At 37.2% G+C, this 21,988-nt stretch overlaps 1 protein-coding gene across 1 annotated transcript in view; it reads right to left on the bottom strand.

Annotated features, from left to right (window-relative positions):
* The window catches only part of LOC140137506 (uncharacterized), a 126,216-nt gene that overhangs the window by 79,842 nt on the left and 24,386 nt on the right, over window positions 1-21,988 (bottom strand). The window contains 1 exon segment of the mRNA XM_072159221.1: window positions 18,450-18,544. Within this exon segment, the coding sequence (XP_072015322.1) occupies window positions 18,450-18,544 (95 nt within the window).

The raw sequence follows: 21,988 nt of genomic DNA, 5'->3' as shown, positions 1-21,988 counted from the left end.
ATTCTGAAGAATTCCTCATTGCGCTTTTCAGTGCTGCCATCGGCTTTTGTTGTTGTTGTTTCTCAAGATTTAAGATTTAATATGAAAAAAAAATATTGACAGGTTATTCAAGAAGCCCAAAACAGAGGTGTAAATGTCGCATGAGATGAGCCTGAGGACTGCCCTTTTTGGAACTTTTCAATCAAATTTATTTTTTTATTTTTTTCGTTTCCATTGAGAAGGGATTTAATAAGTTGGTTAGCATCAGTTCCAGGAAATTATAATTTACAAAATAATGGAAAACACAACTAATAATATCTATGCACACCTAATCCTACAAATGCAGCACACTGTACAATGTATAATAATTTAAAAGCAATAATCAGTCTTTAGTATTATAAATGTTCTAATCATTGAATTTGCAAGTTCACAGCGACGATATTTATTTTATCCCAATATAATTCTATCGCTTCTTTGTCATTCAAATATACAGAATAAATATCACGTTATCACTATTTGTGTCGTTCACCCCGTCACATCATACATAATTCCTACCGTGCCGTTCTCGCCTATAACTGCATCATTTGCCAATACTCAATACACTTGTCAAGGTGAGCTTCTTCAACATACTCTAGTACAGTGTTGCCTAAAAGTACGCCCCAACTGATGAGAATTGGAATCAAACACCTTCTATGGAATTCAAAACCTTCCAAAAAAATACATGTTAAAAGGTGAGCTGTTGTAAACTGATCCACAAAAATAGCCTGTTTAAGTAAAATTTCAAAGTTTTAGGGGCCTGAGCTTTCGATCCTAGCATGATCTTTATCAAAAAATACATGGATACCAAACTCCAAAGAATTGATGAAATTAACATGTCATATTTTGATGTTTGGACACAGAATTTTACAATTCCCACATTTGGGTGTAAAGTCCAAAACTTTGGCAACACTATAGATGCTCCTGACTGAATGAATAGTTTGTTTACCTAATCAGTTTTATAGATAAATTACTAAATCCCAGATGTAAGTACTAATTGTTTGATGATAAGCCAAATGAGCTACTTTTCAATGCAATAAATTTTTAGTTTGTATTTTCAGCGAGCGGAATTACAAGTTGTATCAGAGAAAGTAGAAAAGACATTTCATTTTCTTTATTTATTTACAAATTCATTAATTTTTGTGATCAATATTTTTACAAAGAGAACAATAGAATAAATATTTCCTAGTACTTGTCATAAACCTGACCACAAATAAATACCATGAATTGTTTTTACCTTTATCAGATGTGACTGTCTGACAAATCAAGCAAATAATTCCAAGAAAGAGGATGCATGTCAAAGGTCACAAGATAAGTGACACTATCTGCCAAGACACAGTACATGTACACTGGTACATTGAGTACTACGTGAATGGTTTGTCCCACCGCATCACTATATTTTCTTTTTTTTAACATAAATGCATTCTCAAATCATGCATATATATTGGGGGCAAAAATTCACCTTTTCGTCAGCCCCCCATCCCCAGGTAGGAGCGACCTGGGTACGGCAGTAACGCCACTGCACGTGGGTCTGCAACTTGCTTAGGAGGCGCAACCTCATAATTGTCAATTAGTACTAACTCCTTTCTCAAATGCACACCTCAAAATGACATTGAGGTCTATTGCAAATTGAAGAGATGTGATGCTGCAATGGCACCTATGATGATCCAAGATACCTCGGTATGTTCGCGATTCAAGAGGCTAAGTTCTATGCTGCAAATTTGCATTTCTTGGGGGGTATCAAAAGAGAAGTTTTTTGTACGATTTTTTTCGACGTAACAATTCAATTCAAGTTTTTCCCTAGAAAAGGTTTTTCGGTTGGAACGTTGGGATGTTTGATCAGATGAGGGCAAGTTAACAATCTTTTTTTGGCCTTATCTCCCGCCTCATCTAGGGCATGCCAATTCAAATTCTGTCATACTTTCCTGTTTCCATAAACTTCTAGCAAAGGTACTTGTTTGTTCTTTGGTTTTAGTTAAATAATTTGATATTTATATTATAACGGTTTTAGAGGACACTGATCCCAAGGTAGGTCAACATCCACTTTGTAATTATGCAGAATTTATTAAATATAACTCTTGTAATAGCCTCCTAAACAAACAAAAAATTGAGAATTTTTATTCCAAACATGCAGAATTCAAATACCGGTACCAATATACATGTAGAGTAAAATACTTCTGAATTTGGATTTGAAAGAAAAAACAAATTTCATATTCCATTTTATCTCAAAACTTCCGACTCAATTTTCCTACATCTCTCTTGTACCCAATCAGAATTCGAAATAACAGAATGTTAAATTAATTAACCGCCATGAATAATCAACTAAACAAATTCATTTGTCTAATTCATGTAATATACATGACATCAGTCGCTCGTTACTTATAAACCAAGATGTGACATTCTTCTAGAAACACTGTCAAGAAATGCATCGAGTAAGAAAAAAAAACAATATCCCCTGAGGCAGTGCCGCTCTTCACAGGATTGCATACTCTGCACTGTGGTACATACTATTAATACGTAAAACGAAAACACCAGTCGCTTTACATTACAATAAGACTTCGAGTACACGAAGAAATGTCATAAGAGATTCATAAATTGCATACTTTCCTTGTCATTCTTGTTCTCTTTTGTGTCAAAAACTGCAAGGTTTTTCACATAATAAAAAAATTGATTGTTAATTCAATTGTCATTGTTGTACCAGGTATTCTTGTAAATTATTATGAACAGTCAAATTAGATTTTTACCCTTTTCACTTTTGCACAATTAAAGTGGCATCTAAATATAAATTTCTCTATAGTATTTCTATATAATCTTTGTAGGTTTGAACTGCAAATGTGTACAACCATCACATAATGTCAAAGCTAAGACATGCAAATGACCTAAGTTTTTTGATTAACTGTCAAATTAGTTTTAGCAGCATTTTTGCCTAGAGTTGCGAGCACAAATTTGGCCTTTAGTGCTAAGAATGCCAATAATTCTAGAAGGTAAACATGGAGCCAGAAGAGTGAATGAGGATCATACCAAGTTGGGTGTCTATAAATATCACTGAAAAACTATGAGCATCATAGGTTCGAGCCTCAGCAAAGTCAAGTCATACTGCTTCCTTGACAGGGAACTGAACCTTTGGCTTCTCAAAAAGTTGATGACCACACTAGTACACTACAATAACAATGAATCTAGCATATACTACAGACAGATCAAATTTGGTGAGATAGTGAAATATATGGGTGCGGATTAGTCATCCAGTAAACAACATAGATGAAGTTAATTTGAATTCTGCAAATAAATTTGCAACTTACATGTACATGCTACAGTTGTATCCAGTACCATATATTTACGGTAAAATTAAGCAATCCTGTATAAAACTCTTAATTCATACTTTAGAAAAGCTTAATTTATAAATGGCATACAGGGTTGCTTTGGCTTCCCCAGAGTTTTTAAAACAACTAAAACACTACAACTAGCCCCCGTTCCCAAACCGCAACGCCTCGCAATTCGAAGCAAGCACAGAGCGTAGCGGATCATCATAGTACAGCACAGAGCCTGTGCTACTAAAAACCATGCTACTCCTCAACAGACTCTGCCCCAGGGTGGGGACTACCAACCTCCCCAAAATATTGACGATAATACCCGGTATATACACCACACATGTACATATCATACATAACACTAGCAAACAGCGCTTTGATAAATGATAAGCCAATGGGCACTTACAGTAAAAGAATGAATTAGTTGAGCTAGTTTATCAAATTGACCTATAAATATTCATCAATTCATCAATTCTTGAACAAACTCATTTCACTATGGACCACAATGGTCTCATCCCTATGGCATCTAGTTCAATAGCCTCAATTAAACACTGGTATTGCAAAATTTGACCTCAAGTTGCAGAGTATGAGTTTTTGTATTCAAATTTTCAAAGGTCATTCAATGAATGTACAAATGTATTGGGGTTAAAGAACTGTGCCCTGATAGATGAGCATGTTGTGGGTCCTTGTGTTAAACAGAATATATCCACATGCCACTTTAATAATAATCACATTCTAAAGAATTGGCGTGTACTGTAGCCCCCATGTTTACAACCATTATTGATTTCATTGCTTGATTATGTTTCAACATTCTCATTTGCGCCATGTTCAAAAAGTCGTTGATGGGAAAAATAATTTTATGACCCAGAAACCTCATTTTCGTGTTTTGAGCACACGTATCAATAAGCAACTCTGTGCATCAATGCAATGGTGGACTGTTGTGCTTCTGTTCAGACAGGCTTAGAGTTAAGTTTGTGTCAGGCTCACACTAAGCTACCTCTGAGGTAGGTTGCTTCTGAACAGGTATCGTATTAAGAAACATGAAGCTTAACTAGAAGAGTTATCAACACATGATTTCTAATGCAACAATTAAAAAATACGACAATCGACATGTGTCGACACTCGTAATGAGATCAAAAATGCTAAGATAAGCTTAAAATCACACTGATATGAGTTACGATCGCGAACATGATCAACATACGTCCTGGTTCGTTCTACTTCTGGGTTCGGGTCAACTTCGGAAGTCATTTTTACTTTCCGATGAAAACATGATCATAGAGTAAGCTTATTTGGACAAAATAGCATGGAAATTTTTTTTCCTTTTCATATGTGTCGTAAAGTGTCAAAAAGGGACAGTTTATTTTGTCATGCCGGATTTAGGGTCATGTCGACGATAATAACAGATACCACAGTCGATAACACCTTTAAGCTTAACACAAAGATTTATCACCCAAGAAATCTCTGTGGAAGCACACTAACACAAACTTCCCTCAAAGCGTATGCTTTAGCTAACATGGAGTGCTTAGAGTAGGACCATGTATGCTAACACAGAGGTAAGCTCCCATCTCAACAAACCTAGTCACTTGTACCATCAAGTAAATTAAATCGAACCACTAAAAATGGAAAGAAAGAACAAAAAATACATTTCTTCTGCAAGTGCATACCATGATTAAAATACAGTACTTACATGAACTAAATCGTCACACATTACATAATAATGATCAACTATTCCTTTCCGTGAAATGGTGAAGTGATTTTCAATCGGGAAGCATCCCTTTAAGCTAAATTAGTCCCTGTTCAAGACAGTCACACTCATTATGAATCTGCCGCTCATCACAAAGATGTTCTCTAGGCTCTCTCTCGATGACACTAATAGATATTCATTGAATCACACAAATTGTTTGTATTGGCCTGGTGTTTCAACAGGGGAAACATTTCCATACACAAATAAAGCAGTCCCATTTGATTGTATTGATCCCATAAAACCACCGATCCCCTCCTTTAGCCTAAATGACTTAGGGTGGTCTGTAACTGTTACATAATTAACCTAGGGATAATCAATGGGTATTAAAGAGCGGTTACAGAACACGCCAATGATTTTTTGTCACCTAACGCTTTTGCTGCGAGTTAGCAAACCAGTGTCTGAAAACATCAATACCAGTCAAGCCATTGATATTTTATTGCTTTGGCTATAAATACAATTTGTATTATTAGACAGGTGTATTGTAAATATAATGTGCTGCACATCAAATGTATCCTTTTGTGTTGTCTGTATAATGAAGTGTACACTGGTATGATGGCTTCATGTGTGTGGGTGTGTAGGGAGTGTGTGGGAGTGTGTGGGTATGAGGTGTGGGGAGGGTTGTGGGGTATAATGGGGTGTGAGGGCAATAATATTTTATTGCTTTGGCTATAAATACAATTGTATTATTCTAAGACAGGTGTATTGTAAATATAATGTGCTGCACATCAAATGTATCCTTTTGTGTTGTCTGTATAATGAAGTGTACACTGGAATGATGGCTTCATGTGTGTGGGTGTGGGGGTATGGTGTGTGGGGAGGGTTGTGGGGTATGGGGTGTGAGGGCAATAATGTTTTATTGTTTTGGCTATAAATACAGGTGTATTGTAAATATAATGTGCTGCACATCAAATGTATCCTTTTGTGTTGTCTGTATAATGAAGTGTACACTGGAATGATGGCTTCATGTGTGTGGGTGTGTACTGGGGTGAACGGGTGTAGGTGTAAGTGTGGGATATGGGGGTAGGTGTGGTGGTATGGGGTGTAGGGGTGTATTGTAAATATAATGTGCTGCACATCAAATGTATCCTTTTGTGTTGTCTGTATAATGAAGTGTACACTGGTATGGTGGCTTCATAGCTCATGTGTGTGGTGTGTGGGGAGTGGGTATATAGGTGTGGGGGTATGGTATGTGGGGTAGGTTGTGGGGTATGGGGTGTGAGGGTGGGTCGTGGGTGAATACTTTGGCTATAAATACAATTTGTATTTATTAGACAGGTGTATTATAAATATAATGTGCTGCACATCAAATGTATCCTATTGTGTTGTTTGTATAATGAAGTGTACACTGGAATGATGGCTTCATGTGTGGGGGTGTGTAGGGAGTAGGTGGGAGTGTGTGGGTATGGTGTGTGGGGAGGGTTGTGGGGTATGGGGTGTGAGGGCAATAATGTTTTATTGTTTTGGCTATAAATTCAATTGTATTATTAGACAGGTGTATTGTAAATATAATGTGCTGCACATCAAATGTATCCTTTTGTGTTGTCTGTATAAATGATGTGTACACTGGAATGATGGCTTCATGTGTGGGGGTGTGTACTGGGGTGAAGGGGTGTAGGTGTAAGTGTGGGATATGGGGTAGGTGTGGGGTGTGGGGGTATGGGGTGTAGGGGTGTATTGTAAATATAATGTGCTGCACATCAAATGTATCCTTTTGTGCTGTCTGTATAATGAAGTGTACACTGGTATGGTGGCTTCATAGCTCTTCATGTGTGGGGGTGTGTGGGGAGCAGGGTTCCCGTTAAGGGTTTTAAAATGTGCGTCATGTGTGACGCAAGTTTGCTGACAAGATTGAAAAAACTTGCGTCCAGACAGATTTTTAAAGGCCCATCTGAAATTCACGATCAATCATACTGGAAACGCAACGGCAACCCCTCGCTACCAACACACGCATTCCGGTCTACCTCATCAAATGTTGATTGTTAAAATAAAATTTTCGCCGTGATATTCCACCTCCAGTCGCAATTATAATTTTTCTCATTTCTGCATCAGTTTTTGTCCTAAACATGGTCAGAAACAGCTGCAAACACATGCGCAAAGTCTGTCAATCTTTAGCAAATTTTCGTACTTTTACTTCCAGGTTTTACTTTTACGTCGATCCACGTGTTGCTGATGATGCAATAAAAGCTAAAACACGCGCTGCCACAAATAATACAAAAAAGGTTATCATTTGGATTTTGTCTTTAAAATTGCTTTTATTCATCGTAATAATAATACTAATAAAGGAAACTTGAGATTATTTATGAAAAAATAAACTTAAAATATTAAAAACTGAATATTGTCAGGTTGTGATAAATAACTAAATAAACATTAACTGCACGTCGTCAGTTCAGCATGCTTTGTAAACAAACAATTGCATCAATTGGGACTTTCCCCATCAAACAGCGATCGCATGACGGATATCCGGAAAGCATGCAAAAGTGCACGATTTCCTGACGCTGCATTTACAAATATTGCAGAATTTACCGTACTTCAATTCTTAGCAGGTTGGTCACAATTTTGGGGCTTTTATTATCGTAAAAATAAAACAATTTCTTATTTTTATCATCAATTAATGATTAAATTTCGAAGTTTTGTCTGCGTCCACATGGACGCAAAATACTTGATTAGCCATGTGAACTTGCGTCCAAATTTGTAAAATACGCGTCTGGACGCAATGACGCACACTAACGGGAAGCCTGGTGGGGAGTGGGTATATTATAGGTGTGGGGGTATGGTATGTGGGGTAGGTTGTGGGGTATGGGGTGTTAGGGTAGGTTGTGGGTGAATACTTTGGCTATAAATACAATTTGTATTTATTAGACAGGTGTATTATAAATATAATGTGCTGCACATCAAATGTATCCTTTTGTGTTGTCAGTATAATGAAGTGTACACTGGAATGATGGCTTCATGTGTGGGGGTGTGTGTAGGGAGTGGGTGTAGGTGTGGGGGTATATGGGATGTAGGTGTGGGGTATTGGGTGTACATGTAGGTGTGGGGGTATGTGGTTGTTTGCGGGTTGAGGGTGAATGAATAGAATTTTGTAAAGAACTTTTGTAAAGAACTTCCCATTGCTATTGTATTATATCCATGTGTGATTCAAAGCTAGTGAAATATCCAGAAAATAGTACAAAACCCAGAAAAAAAACGTGAAATTGGACAAAAATACCCTAACCAGTAAAAAATTTGACCACCTAAAATCCAGAAAATCCATACAAATCACACCCCTGAAAGTAACATTTTCAAAGTACAAACACATGTTCAGTGACATACCTCACTTAATGCATACCCCATACTATACTAAATGCACACCCCATACACCCAAACATTTTGAGATAATACTGTGTGTACACGTACAAACAAGTAAATTGCACATAAACTCAAGTACAATATTCAAATGCCAAATCTGTGTACTAAAACGGACTTGCACTGTACAAACTCTGATAAAGCATGAACAAACATATCAATTGTTATTGCTTCAATTGTACCACTATATTACGCCTACTCAGTTTAAAAGGACATACCATTACGTATTTTCAAATCCCGCTCTATTCACCACACAACTGCTTAACCTCCTCAACCATTGGAAGACTGATGCACCGGCTAATTATATTCCTTCTTTAAGTTTATCGTCTCTCCAGGTGTGGGGTCGCTTTCTTTGACGACGCAAAGCACCAATGACACCATTTTGTGTTCAAATCGAGCGCTTGTGGTTTAGCGGATCAGCCCTGGCTACAGCCACGTTGAAAGTCTCAAAGTCGAGTTGTGTTGTCAGCGAGTCACTAAACTGCCGGCTCAGCTCCGCATGAATGCCACAGAATAAGCGGCTAAGAAAAGCATCCCTACACACACAACACAATTCACAGTTTGTGGACGAGCGCCGAGCCGGAAAAATCACCCTATTGCCACTACACTTCTCACTCCGATTTGTCTTGCTGCCTGCTTGCCTTGCAGTCAACTAGTGTCAGTTAAACACAATTGCTGCCGTTGGTCGTCTATTGTATACCATATTTGAAAATCAAACACTTGTCTGATCACAGTAAATTGCTTAATGTTCACACTTGCACAGTCGATCAATGAAGCGATTAATTTTTTTGCTTTTTTGCCAAAACTGTGAATTCAATGCTAATAATAATTTGGGGAACTTGTTCTGCTACATAGTCTGGTGAATAACCAGTGCTGTGATTGTACTTCATGTATAAATGACTCAATGTTTTGCAGTAAACATTGCAATGATGGTGTTAATGTTGCCATGGGGTGTCTTGCAGAGATAGTACGACATTATAATTGAATGTTATTTGAAGTACTAACATTCCTAGTTCAATTTTGAAAATATTTTTGTTGGTTGCCAGTTAAAATTAAAGGGGAAAATTAAAATATAAAAAAACACCAACAGCAGGGCCGTCGCTAGAGGGGGGAATGGGGGTGACACCCCCAATACACAATTTTGTCAGCAAAATTTGACTGCTGTCGGCAAAACCATGTGACTGTCGGCAAATGTAGTCAAAGTTATGTGTGATTGTCGGCAAATTGTGAGAGCCATATAACAGATTAATGTGTTACGAAATTGTGTTGTTGTAACGTAATAGACATACTGTGAATGGTATAGTAGTTACTATTTTTAAAAAAAATTTCTGAGCGCTGTCCTGGCTAAAAAAAATTTGGGTCAACAAATTACAAAAAATTTCCGTCGGCAAACCATACTGTACACCCCCCGAATCATATTGGTCTAGCGACGCCCCTGACCAACAGACAAGTTGGACAAACTTGCAAACAAAAATCACTTTTTTCATCAAACTGAAAGGAACAAAGTTTGCCAGTATCTCTCCCCCATTTGAATCACACTTAGTAGAGAGAAAAACAAACATTTACTTGTATCTCCCACTATAAGCATATCCCCATATCAAATTTTGCCAGGATCTCTCCCCTATTTCCATCTCATCTCATGGAGAGCCCAAGGGCCAAGTTACTGCATGTCATTGCCTCTCCTTGCCAACCGACCAACACTTTCAACCAAAACTGCCTCATTCTCAGTAACACAGTTCATAAAACCTCCATTCCACAATCATATCTCAAAATATGACCTCAAGTTGGGGAGTATGAGTTTTTTGTACCCAACACATTTAAAGGTCATATTATACAGTGGACAAACATATTACAGATAAGGACATTTGTCCTGGCAGATGAGCATGATCGTAGTGCAACACATAACCAGTAGAGTCGCATCCTCACCATCCCACCACAATGCTAAATAATGCCGATTTACACATGCAATTATTATTCATGACGGATCGACGAGCCGCGATGCTGTGACACATACAATGCATTATCCATAACGTTCATGAGATTACCCTGTGCGCGCACAAATTATGACCGACCCTGGCTGATGATGACCCAGTCACCTCCTGTTTTATTAATAAACCCCCACTTCAACATGTTTTTCCAACAACACTGGTTTAACATTTCTTCATTTATGAGTTGCTGAGTTGAAACTGTATCTGCAGTTCTGCTACACACACAGCACATGTATGTGAGAAAAATTTCATTGAATATCATCAAACATTGTTTCATCTATGTTATATTCTAAAATGTAGTACATTATACTTTGCTATGCTGTATTTAAGCCTCTATTGACATTTTCAAGATATTATTATTCCAAGAAAGCAACAATTTCTCATTAATTTAACCAATGGCGTAGCACAAAGGGGGCTGGCCCAGCCCCCCACTTTTGTTGGTCATTCGGGAAATCAGTCATTTCCTAAATGACTGATTTCTCCCGCACCTTACACTCCTAATCAGACTCCATTCGGGAACTGAACAACCTGCCCCCCCAAATTACAATTAGGGGCCAAAATTACCACTTAGGGTAATTTTCGCAAATTTCATTGCATAATATATCGCACTAACAACAAATATGAAATTTTGTCACTGATAACATTGATTATGCATGAATTTCATGAAAATACCAACAGAAATAAGTCTTCTGTGTTGGAAATGGCGAAAATATCTATACGCGAAAATAACTACTTAGGCCTATACAATACATGATAAGTTACTTAGACTTTTTACTCCATGTTGAATTTTTTCTATTTCCATATGATTCAAGGCTCCCAGATTTCACAACATGCTTGCACAAATCATTTGAGGTGAGCGCACAGGAAACTCAACCTTGCTTAAAATGTTTTAGTCAAGCTTATTTCAAAACCCAACCTGCGGCAAATCGTCTGCAGACGAGATGCAAAACTTGTTGTTATAGACAGGGGCTTCAAGGACATCAAATATTGCTTCAAACTTAACGCTGCATTGATTGCAGATTTGTTTAATATACTCCTTTATGTAATGTTTGATGGATTCATCCAAGAAAACAAACCAAAGAGCTGACAGGCTAATCAGGCAGGAGGGCTATTCCATTTAAAATCCACACTACCCCTGTGGAAGATTTTGGAAATATCTCCCACAGGGGGAGTATGAATTTCAAATGGAATTACACATTAGAAGCTCCATTAGAAACTCGCCCTCCCTCAGCAGAAGATTCAGGTTGAATTTTTCTCACAGGGTGTATGAAATTCAAAATGGCGCTGCCTATGTGCTCATTCCATTTGAAATTCATACCCTCCTGTGGCAGATATTTCCGAAATCGCCCACAGGGGTAGTGTGGATTTTAAATGGAATAGCCAAATAAATATCTACGAATCAGTCAAATCTACGGTCCACAAGTTGACTTTTACTCCGTAATTTATATTATAAAAAAAATATCAGGAAACGGGAAAGAAGAAAAAAATGCAGTTATGTAAATGGAATTCAGGGATTTTTATGTACTGTGAAAGTGGAATTTTTGTGTGTGTGTGTTATTTTTTGCACTTTGTCAATTATGAATGGTTTCACTTGTTTTTAAATTCACGATTCTATGCTTCAATACATTGAACTGTACACCAAATACCGTAAAACCTTGTCTATAAGCATATATAGAGTGCTTCTGTTGAAAGCTGAATTATCCCAGGCGCCATTATGGAGTTTGAGCAAATAAATTACAGATCCAATCATATACAAACAAGTATTATTGTAAGACCAATCTTTTGTATAGGTGTATTTACGCTTGTCTCGTATTATTTAAGCTTTCATTAAAAACACTATATATGCTTGTAGACGAGGTTTTACGGTATATCCCCAACCAACCAACCCTACTTGAAAAGTCTGCCCACCCAACCATAGAACAGGGGGGTTTTTATGTCACAAAAATCAAATTCTCTTATTAAAACACAAGTCTTCCACATTTATATGCTCATGTAAATTATGAAGCAAACAACTTGCAATACAGTGAGATATACATCTGATGAATATAGTCAGTGTCTTTGGCTAATACATAATTAGCAACATGACAAGAGTCATAATGACCTTGGCATTCTCGCAGATGTATCTTTAGATGTGACAATGCGGTCTTAAATCATATAAATGTCATGGAAACAAGTAATATCTCAGTTCATTCACAGAACTAATTTATTTGGTTTTATTTGTTGCACCATCAAGATTGGTATATTTAGCACTATGCATGCATGATTTCAATTATTACACCAGTTTAGTATGATAGTATTTTCCTTAATTTCTTTTTCCAGCATATGTACATTTAAAGTTAATGTACATTGTATGTAAGTGTGTGACTAAACGTGTAGGTGTATGTGGGGGTGGGGGTGGGGATGTGCGTGGGGATGGCAGGGGATGTTTCCATTTCCTGTGCATTTGTGTGTAAATCATCATTTTGTTTTAAGCACATCAGTTATCATGTACTCAAATTCACTGTGTAACAAGACAATTAAAAAAAGGATGGAATGACCACTGGTACAATGAACCGGTAGATTGAACGAAAGACAACACCTACCGGTCCTCCCGATTCCAAAAAAAAACACCCACTAATTTTTTTAGCTTAAAAATACATTGTAAGTATCTTGTTTTACCAAATGAAACACACAACAATAAAAATCCTTTAGTTGGACCATGGACTGCAGATTGGCCACCCCTGATATATACAGCCTGTAGGCCAGTATATACATTCCATTTTCTCCTAGTAAAACATGACATATGCCCTTCAGTTTTTACTTCATTGTATGTGCATGTATGCGGCTGTGTGTACTTCAAGAAATGTCAGCTTGTAATATGTTGCTTACAATTCATCAAATTCTTTTCAAATTAGCTCTAACTGCAAATTACCCTAATAGCCAAACTGTGATTTATTGTGAAGTTTTAATTTCAATTGTAACACTTCACTGAAGGAAGTGGATATTTCCCAAATATATTTATACGATTATCACTTTTGAAATACTGTACACCATGTAGTGCATGTCTAGGATGTCATGACAGAGAAACCTAAATCAGCGAAGAGAGAAAAAGAAAACTATAAGCATGAGGACGACATGCGGGTGACCTGTACACGGCACAGCCGATCAAAGAAAAAGTACACAATAATGCTGAGCTGCACCTCCTAGCCCCGGGCAATGTACATTATTGTATAGCCAACTTACAGAGCTTGCAAAGTTTGGGTTTCCAATTGTCCCGGATTGCCTGTGCACTATTAGTGTGTCATTATTCTCCAATACTGCTTTTGGTTTGATGGCGGACTTGTGAATTGCTAATTTCTACAATAACTTGGGGCATAGAAAATACAAATTTAACTTGGTAAAGTTACTGTAAACTTGGGATGTTTATGAATGGCTGGTGGCAGAGGGCTGGTGGTATGCTCTTGCTTTTTTGAAGTGCCAGAAAAAAAACTGGCAAGATGTCAATTTTGTTACGAAAATAAAATGTCAGGAAACCCATATGAGTATAAAATGGCTTCATTTCTAATGGCAGAATGATCTTCATACCATAGGGTCTATGTTCATACTAGCGAATGATAGTTCAAAAGTTGACCTGAAGTTGTGGACTGCAATTTCATACCCCGAACATTCAAAGGTCATTCTATGAATGTATAAGCACATTGGGGTTAACGAACTGTGCCCTTATAGGTTAGCATGTTTTAGATCATAAGAGTAAACCCAACATGACTGACAATGAAGGTGAATATTACACCATCAAAACTTGGACTTACCGTATTTCGTCAAATAGTCGCCCCCCCCCTCAAATAAACACCCCCACCACTTTTTTCAACCAAGATGTTTCAAAAATGCCGATATTTCCATGCTATCTTGTGTAGTAAGCTTACCAAGTTGCGCACATGGTCCATAATAGCGTCAATAATTGGCGAAAATCTGGATCAGATATCCGGAAGTGAGCCAGAAGTCAGTGTTTCTAGTTCATAGTTCGTCATTTTAGCGTGTGTTTTAGTTTACCTAATGATTTTAACGGGAATTATCGTTCTAAAATTGACCTTGAATAAACGCCCCCTTGGGAAAATGTAACGCCGGGCGCTTTATTTGACTAAATACAGTAATTGAATGTCCATTTTATGTGACATTACAATGTAATGTAATTGTTATTTTAGTTAATTCAAAATTTAATTGTTGGCTTCCAAAAACTTATACTGGTAAGCTAGATTGGTAAATGAAAATATAATTTCTGCAGTCTCTGATGGAATCTTAGGTATTTGTATTTGATATCCAATGAGTTTGTAGTGAAATATTTCTGTCAACTTTTTTTTTCTAATGCTACATTGCTGTAAAAGTTGGAAGTACCAGAGATTATGTTATGTTAATTACAGTTGCTATGGTGAATGGTGATGGCAACTGCATAGCCAAATTCCTCTAGCATAGAGCATTATGAGTACCGTACTGGTTAAAGTAATCATGTAGTCCTCGTCCAGTTATTTTCGCAAATTGGATTAAGAGAAACTTTAAGGAATTTCTTATTTTCATTAAATCTTACAAGTCCTATACATATTTTCGTAAAGTGTTAATTTCACAGACGGAACTCCATTCACTAAATACCGTATGCAAAAATAAAACCCTAGTGAAAATTGCCACTTATACAGTACCCAAGCCAAACCACCCAAAGTGCACTCATCTTTTAGCACATCCTATACAAGGAGCCCCAGATATGTTCACCTCTGCAGTAAACTGGTACCAATCTTTTCATAGTCAAGCAAGTGGCAATCTGAAAATACTTGAGATCTTATTTTATAGGGTACACTAATGAATAATAGAACTGATCTAGACCTTCCCAACAAGTTACTCCACCGTAACAACATGGGAGTGTACATGGCAAAGTCAAAGTTAACCCACAGGAATTTGGCTGTGAATAGTTCAGTAGTATGAGGGCTCTGTACCATGAAATATTTCACTGTATGCAGTACTTGACAGGTTGCATTAACTACTGCTAATAATCTACAAAGCATGATCACTTCGATCAACTTGCCTTTGAAAAAATGATTTGGCCACTTGCTATGGATCACAACCAGCCTGCCACGGGGAGCATTGGCCTTCGCCACTTAGTAAGGGTGTGTAATATCGTGACAATATTGTGAGAAAATATTAATTATCGCGATACGATAATTCTCACTGCTTCATCGATGACCACACAATAAACTATAGACTCAACAACTCTCAAATGAAAGCTGAATAAAGTTGCCAATTTGGCAATATTAACATTCAAATTTGTAGTCAGATTCGACCTTTCTAAATATAATGAACCACTTGCAATGTACCAAATTCCTTCCATGACTCCATTTAATATTATTTCAATTATTAGTTTTGTCGAAAACTGAGTGAAAATCAGGCCAAACATGCAGAGCATTCAAGTTTCCTGGTTATAAAATTCATCGCGATATGATCGATATTGCGATAAATTTTGCCGTAATATCACAACATGAAGAACCCTGGCAATGTCCACCCTTACCACTTTCGTTGAGAGAGGTCCAAAGACTTTGGGAAGGGGTCCACAGACTTTTTACTACACTAATGAGAAGTTAACTTAACTTTTAAGGGTCCATTTGTTGATAGTGGAACCGTAAATGCAGGTTTAACATCAATCCTGCATCCACCAGTACTGCAACTTGGCCAGGATGTTTTAACCCCCGAAGCACTACCTGCCGATCTAACATTGCCTCTGATTGGCCAATTAAATGATATCTTCACTTTAATCACCAATCAGAATGGAGCTTTGCAAATTATAATTCACCTCAATTTTTTTGCATGGTGAAATTATTCTAACAATGTTGCTGATTGATAATGAAAACTTCTTTTTGGCCAATCGGCAGGTAGTTCTCATGGGGTTAAATATATTTTTTGCAAAGTCTATGACCATTCAAGTTTGTCTATCAAGTGCCTTGTAGTTAAAATTTACTTACAAGTCTCGCATTCATAAATGGACAGCAGGGTAACTACTGCATACATCTTGCCCATCTCATTTGCCAACAGAGAAGTGACAAATTATATACTTCGTTCAACCTGTAAGTGGCAAACTCATAATATTGTGGATTCATACGAGATTGAGAGTATACCCAGTTGGGTGCAGCACCAAAGCCAAGTCCGCTTTGCATAATGTGTGACTGGCAAATGCTTTAATTAACATTATGGCAAGCAGGGGTAGCACTAGGTTTTAAAACCAGGGTTCTCAGAACCCTGAACCCCTGAAAGTGTTAAAATATGCGCCAAATCCTAAAATGAGGGGTTCTCTAATCTGTCAAGTATTGAATGTACCGCTTTAATATATCAGTATCAGATTTTGTGATTTTGGTTACAATGAAAAATGATGTGTTACCTGTACCATAGTTAAGCAAGGCCCGGCAAAAAACACAATCTCACGCTTTTCATGCCGCGATTCTCGCTATTAACCAACGATCGCACTTTTTAAGAAAGTTCCCAAGCAGTGTACTCTAGTAAAAGTGTTGCTTTATGCCATAAAAGTTCGCCGAATTCCATAAAACGCAGTTCAACTTCGGCCATGTCGGCAAAGTGCAGAATTCAACACCATTGCAAGCACATGGAAGCTATGCTTTACTCAATAAAAAATTACATTTCATTGCAAATGAGTTCAAGTTTAGGTCAAATATCATGATATTTACTGAATTCCTGGAGTATTTTGACTATAAAACATAATTCAAGGGCAAATTTTTGTCATTTTTTTCTTCTACGGCCGATATCATTGCATCGTATTTCATCGATGACATATCTCTACACACCACCTGCCAAGCATTTCTTTCCGATCCCTAGAATTAGAAATTACCAACTCACGTACGTGTCATCATTCAGTACTGCAATAACTCATCAGCAGTGATTCTAGACATGATCGCAATCTGTGTAAATATGCCGGCGGTGTGTATTTTATTTCTATTTTTAATTTATGTTACAATGCTACGCGACTTCACTTGAACATTTATGTTACACTGCATTTTATGTTACATAATTTCTGGACGGGCCGTAAATATTGGAGATCGAAGCTTTTATTTTCTTTCACATGTTTTCATTTTTCTGCGCGCATGAAAACCCCTGAACTGGTATGCAAAAATGAATATATGCGCTCAAACTTCAAAATATGCGCTGTACGCGCAGAAACGCAGGTTAGCGCGACCCCTGATGGCAAGGCTAGTTGGTACTTTGATGCACGCAATAACAATTTTTAGCGGAATTTTTGCCACTTAAACTAGGTTGAAAAAAGTATAATGATCTGCTTGTGGGATAAAGAAAGCTTAAAATTATAAAATGCCTAGGATTTCAAACAATAACATTCTCAACTGTCAGGAATAAAGTTTTTTAATTCCAATGTGTTTTACATTCATAGTATGTTTGAATGTTTCGGGTACAAAACTCATAATCCGCCAATTAAAAGAACATACTTCGAGCTGTGATTGTTAAATGTTGTTTTTTAAAAATCAATGAACTGTGAAATATTGCCATTGGAAAAGAGACAATATTGGTTATTCCAGTTGAAATCCATATACCCCCTCTGGAAAACAAGACCTTAGTCTTTCACATAGGGGAGGTAGGTTTCAAATGGAGTCACCCATTGAGGTAACCCCATTCGAAATTCACACTCCCGGGTAGAAGATTAAGGTCATGTCTTCCAAGGGGCGTATGGATTTCAACTAGAATAGCCCAATTCATTTCAAGCTCACTATTGACAAAGTGGAAATTTTTGCACGATTAATTTTTCGTGTTTTCCTTACATTGGCTTATACACAAAAGGAATATATTCGCACGTTGTTATTTTCGTGGTAGCAGCTTGGAACGCGTAAAGCGCAAAAATAAATGCAGCGCGAAAATGTCCACTTTTACAGTATGTATTTGAAAGACTGTCGTCTGCTTATAAATGGAAAAAACATATTATACAAACTCAAGGAGAAGCCCCTTGGAAATTCTGTTGCCAAGGTTATGAACGATGAGAGAGAAAAAATCAACCTTAAAATACATCCTTACTTGATATCAGTCCGTTGAAGAGCGTAACGGAGCAACCGAGCGACAATATCCGCAATCACTATACTATTGTCTTCGACTAGACTTGATTCCAGGTCCTGTGTATGATAGAAGTAAACACAAAGAGAACAAACTATAGATTATTAGTATTTAACACTTATATTTTAAAAAGTGTTGCGCATGAGGCGCGGACAAGTGGATTTACGGAGCGCTTGTAATGTTACCTTTCTCGTAGGGTGAGGGAGCTATTCTATTGGGTGCCAATTACACACCTTGGAAACACATATGAATACGAGTTTGACACTAGTCTCGGCATAGTCAGCGAGCGTACTAATACTTGACGCCATGTAAAGCATGAAACATGTCTTGAATTCCAAATGATGTGGAGTAGACTTGTGTCAAGGTAAATTTGAGTTGTGTTATTTTTTTAATTACACAACTTGCTTTTTTTATGAATAATTTCCAATCATTTGAATGTTGAAATGCAATAACAAATTCTTTTATCATTTTCTGTGACCGTTGAAATTTCCAACACACTGCATTAAAGGGAGTTTAAGAAAATTTCTCTTTATTTTGAAATTCACCCGGTCTCAGATGATGTATCCCATGAACCTTAGTTCAACAAGAAATACACCACTAAAAAAATAATTTTAAAGGAACAGTTTTGGCAACTAGGCAAGTTTACAGATTTAAAGGACAGGTTGAAATTGATTTCCATAAAACAAATAGATTAACACTTGACACATAATTTCAAACCTTTTTAGGTGATATATTAAGTAAATTAGTTCAAAGGGTACATTTTTCACCTAACAACTTGTTCTGGGGGAAAACTTTGGTTTTAAATGAGGTATATAATAATTATTATTTTAAGTACCGTACATAAGCTTTGCAAATTTCATGAAATGTCCTTTCAACCATCTTACCTACAACCTTATTTAGCTAAAATTATTCATTTTCACCTGAACAGTGGCGTACCGTGGCCGCTCCTACCCCGGGGGGGCTGAAGGAAATTCAATTTTGCCGCGCCTTCCTCAACAGCCCAAAAAGGGTGACCCCATTTTTTTTTTTTCGGTCGCTTGATAAGAGCAAAAAAAAAAAAAAAAAAAGGATTATAAGCGCTAGCGCCCTAAAAGCAACACATTTTGATGTAGAGTACAATTTTTTTTATACTTATCAAAATTTTCCGCCCTTTTTTCTTTACTAATACTTTTTGCCACCCCTTCTTCTTCCGCCGCCCCTTCATTTTGGCCGCCCCCGCTTTTACCCTGGGGGCAAAATACGCGCATGCTGAAGATCTAACTCGTACATGTACGTAAGAAAATATGAAATAATATTGCTTATACATCAAATTGTCATATACCCACATGAAATTAATCAATCTTGATGAGGTAGGTATGACAAAAAATATGTAAGAAAGTGTGAATTCCATTTATTATTTAAATGATACCATTCTTATGTTGTTTCATCCATACAATTCTTATAAATTTATAACCGATTTATTAATCTTGCATGATGTATGTTTAAAGAGAAGTTTGCAAAAATGATGGTGAAAGGGGTGTGTGTATTTCATCAAGTAAAATATGTGGTAAACTCAACACTTTGCCAATGCATGTTGTACACAATACATGTACAGGTGTGGGCCCTGCAGGCATATAAGCAGGTCATATTGGTACAATACACACGTCCCATACAGCCAAGTTAACCTCCACTCGCTACGATGAACCGACTAAAATAAAACCCTCTCCGCGCCGAGCATCGCAAGCAAACGCTTGTGGCATGCATGTCACTGACATTGTAATTAAGCAAGATGAATGAGATGCTGATGCGGAGATGACAAATATCGGACTTACGAGGATGTTATTATACGGGCATTAAGAGTCCCCCCAATTGACTCAATTACAAGCTGGACTAAACAGCAACATTTGCTAAGTGATTGCCACAAATTAGCTGGAAAAATAATTAGCCGCGATGCACTGTAACACGGTTGCATGCTGCACGGCCACACTGGACTTTGGGTTATAATTGAAATGGACAACTTAAGTGTCCTAATAACATGACAATCACTACTCAAGTGATCAATTGTGAGGAAACGTTTGTCGATTTCAGACTTCACAGATTTCTCTGAAGTGTTCAGCACGATATGTGTGTTGGGGTGTATGTGCAGAGGTACATTAAAAGGCGTGCAATAGGATCCACAACATGCTCATCTATCAGGGCACAATTCAATAACCCCAATACATTTGCACATTCATTGAATGACCTTTGAAAATTTGGGTACAAAAACTCATACTCTGCAACTTGAGGTCAAATTTTGCACTGTTATTGTTTGATAGAGGTTATTGAACTATGTCATTGGGATGAGGCCATTGTGATCCATAGTGGTGTGTGTTCAGGAGTAGCAATTTGTTCCACCTTGCGATAATCAATTTGGATAATTGGATTCTGGCATTAGCATTTTACGAATAGATCTTTTAGATTCTTTTCCATTTACTTAGTGCGTAGGCTCAAAAATTCTGTGATAATCTCTTTCTATCATACAGTTAAGCAAATAGCTTGTGAAAAATAATACTTCAATTGCGAGCGTAAGGAGCGTAGGGAGCGTAGTGACCCAAGTATCGTGTGTAACGGACGGGGGTCCAGGGGGCTGCTTCAGGCCTTGTAGCTCTTGGGTTGTAACAGTTTTAAGACCTACATGTATTGTAGACAGAACATCTAAAAACAACAATTCCTGAAATTATGGCATACAAATCTTTACACCAATGGGAGCTCCCATTTAAAAATGTATTTAAACTTTAAAACATTTGGTGGCCAGCATGCCACAGGGGGGCAAGTGGGGATGCAATATGTTCCACGAGGGACAGCTGCCCCCCCCCTGGCTACCCCACTGCATCGGTGCCCTCACTCAATGGCCCTTTAACAAAATGGCACAAGAATATGCCAACTTATCTTTCTTAGCGAAAAGCACAACAATTCTTACATTCATGCATTCATGATAAAAAATTATTCTGTCATTTGTTTTGGACAAACATTACATGCAAGTGTTTTGCAGGTCTGAATTCCAGTATGTGGTGTCAAAAAAATCTGTTAGAAATCTATAAATAATATACATACTTACATACATAATGTGCAATTATTGATCTACCTACATTCAATGCAAGTATTTAACAACAATGAAGTATATAATCAATACCACATGTACCACTGAGCAATATGTAATGTGCACATTTTGCACATGTTTTATAAAATGTTTTAAGCCCCGATATGCTCAGATGCAGTTTCTTCATTGGCTCATTAAAAGCAGGGCACAGGTATATTGGAAACCTGGTGTTGTCACTTAACATTCAAAGGCGTAACACATGATCGTTCCCTAAGTCAAAAATACCCCCCTATTTTGCGCGGTTTCAAGAACATTTTCGTCATTTTTTACCCCTATATTACATGAAAACGCGTACAAATTAGCCTTAAGAAATACCCCTATTTTTTGCATTTCAAGTACACTTTTACAAAAGTATCCCTTTTTTAACATTTCAAGAACACACACA

The sequence above is a fragment of the Amphiura filiformis genome, chromosome 17 (assembly GCF_039555335.1).
Source record: "Amphiura filiformis chromosome 17, Afil_fr2py, whole genome shotgun sequence".
NCBI lineage: Eukaryota > Metazoa > Echinodermata > Ophiuroidea > Amphilepidida > Amphiuridae > Amphiura > Amphiura filiformis.
Note: the sequence above shows the minus strand (reverse complement) of the source record. Positions and strands in the feature narration are given on the sequence as shown.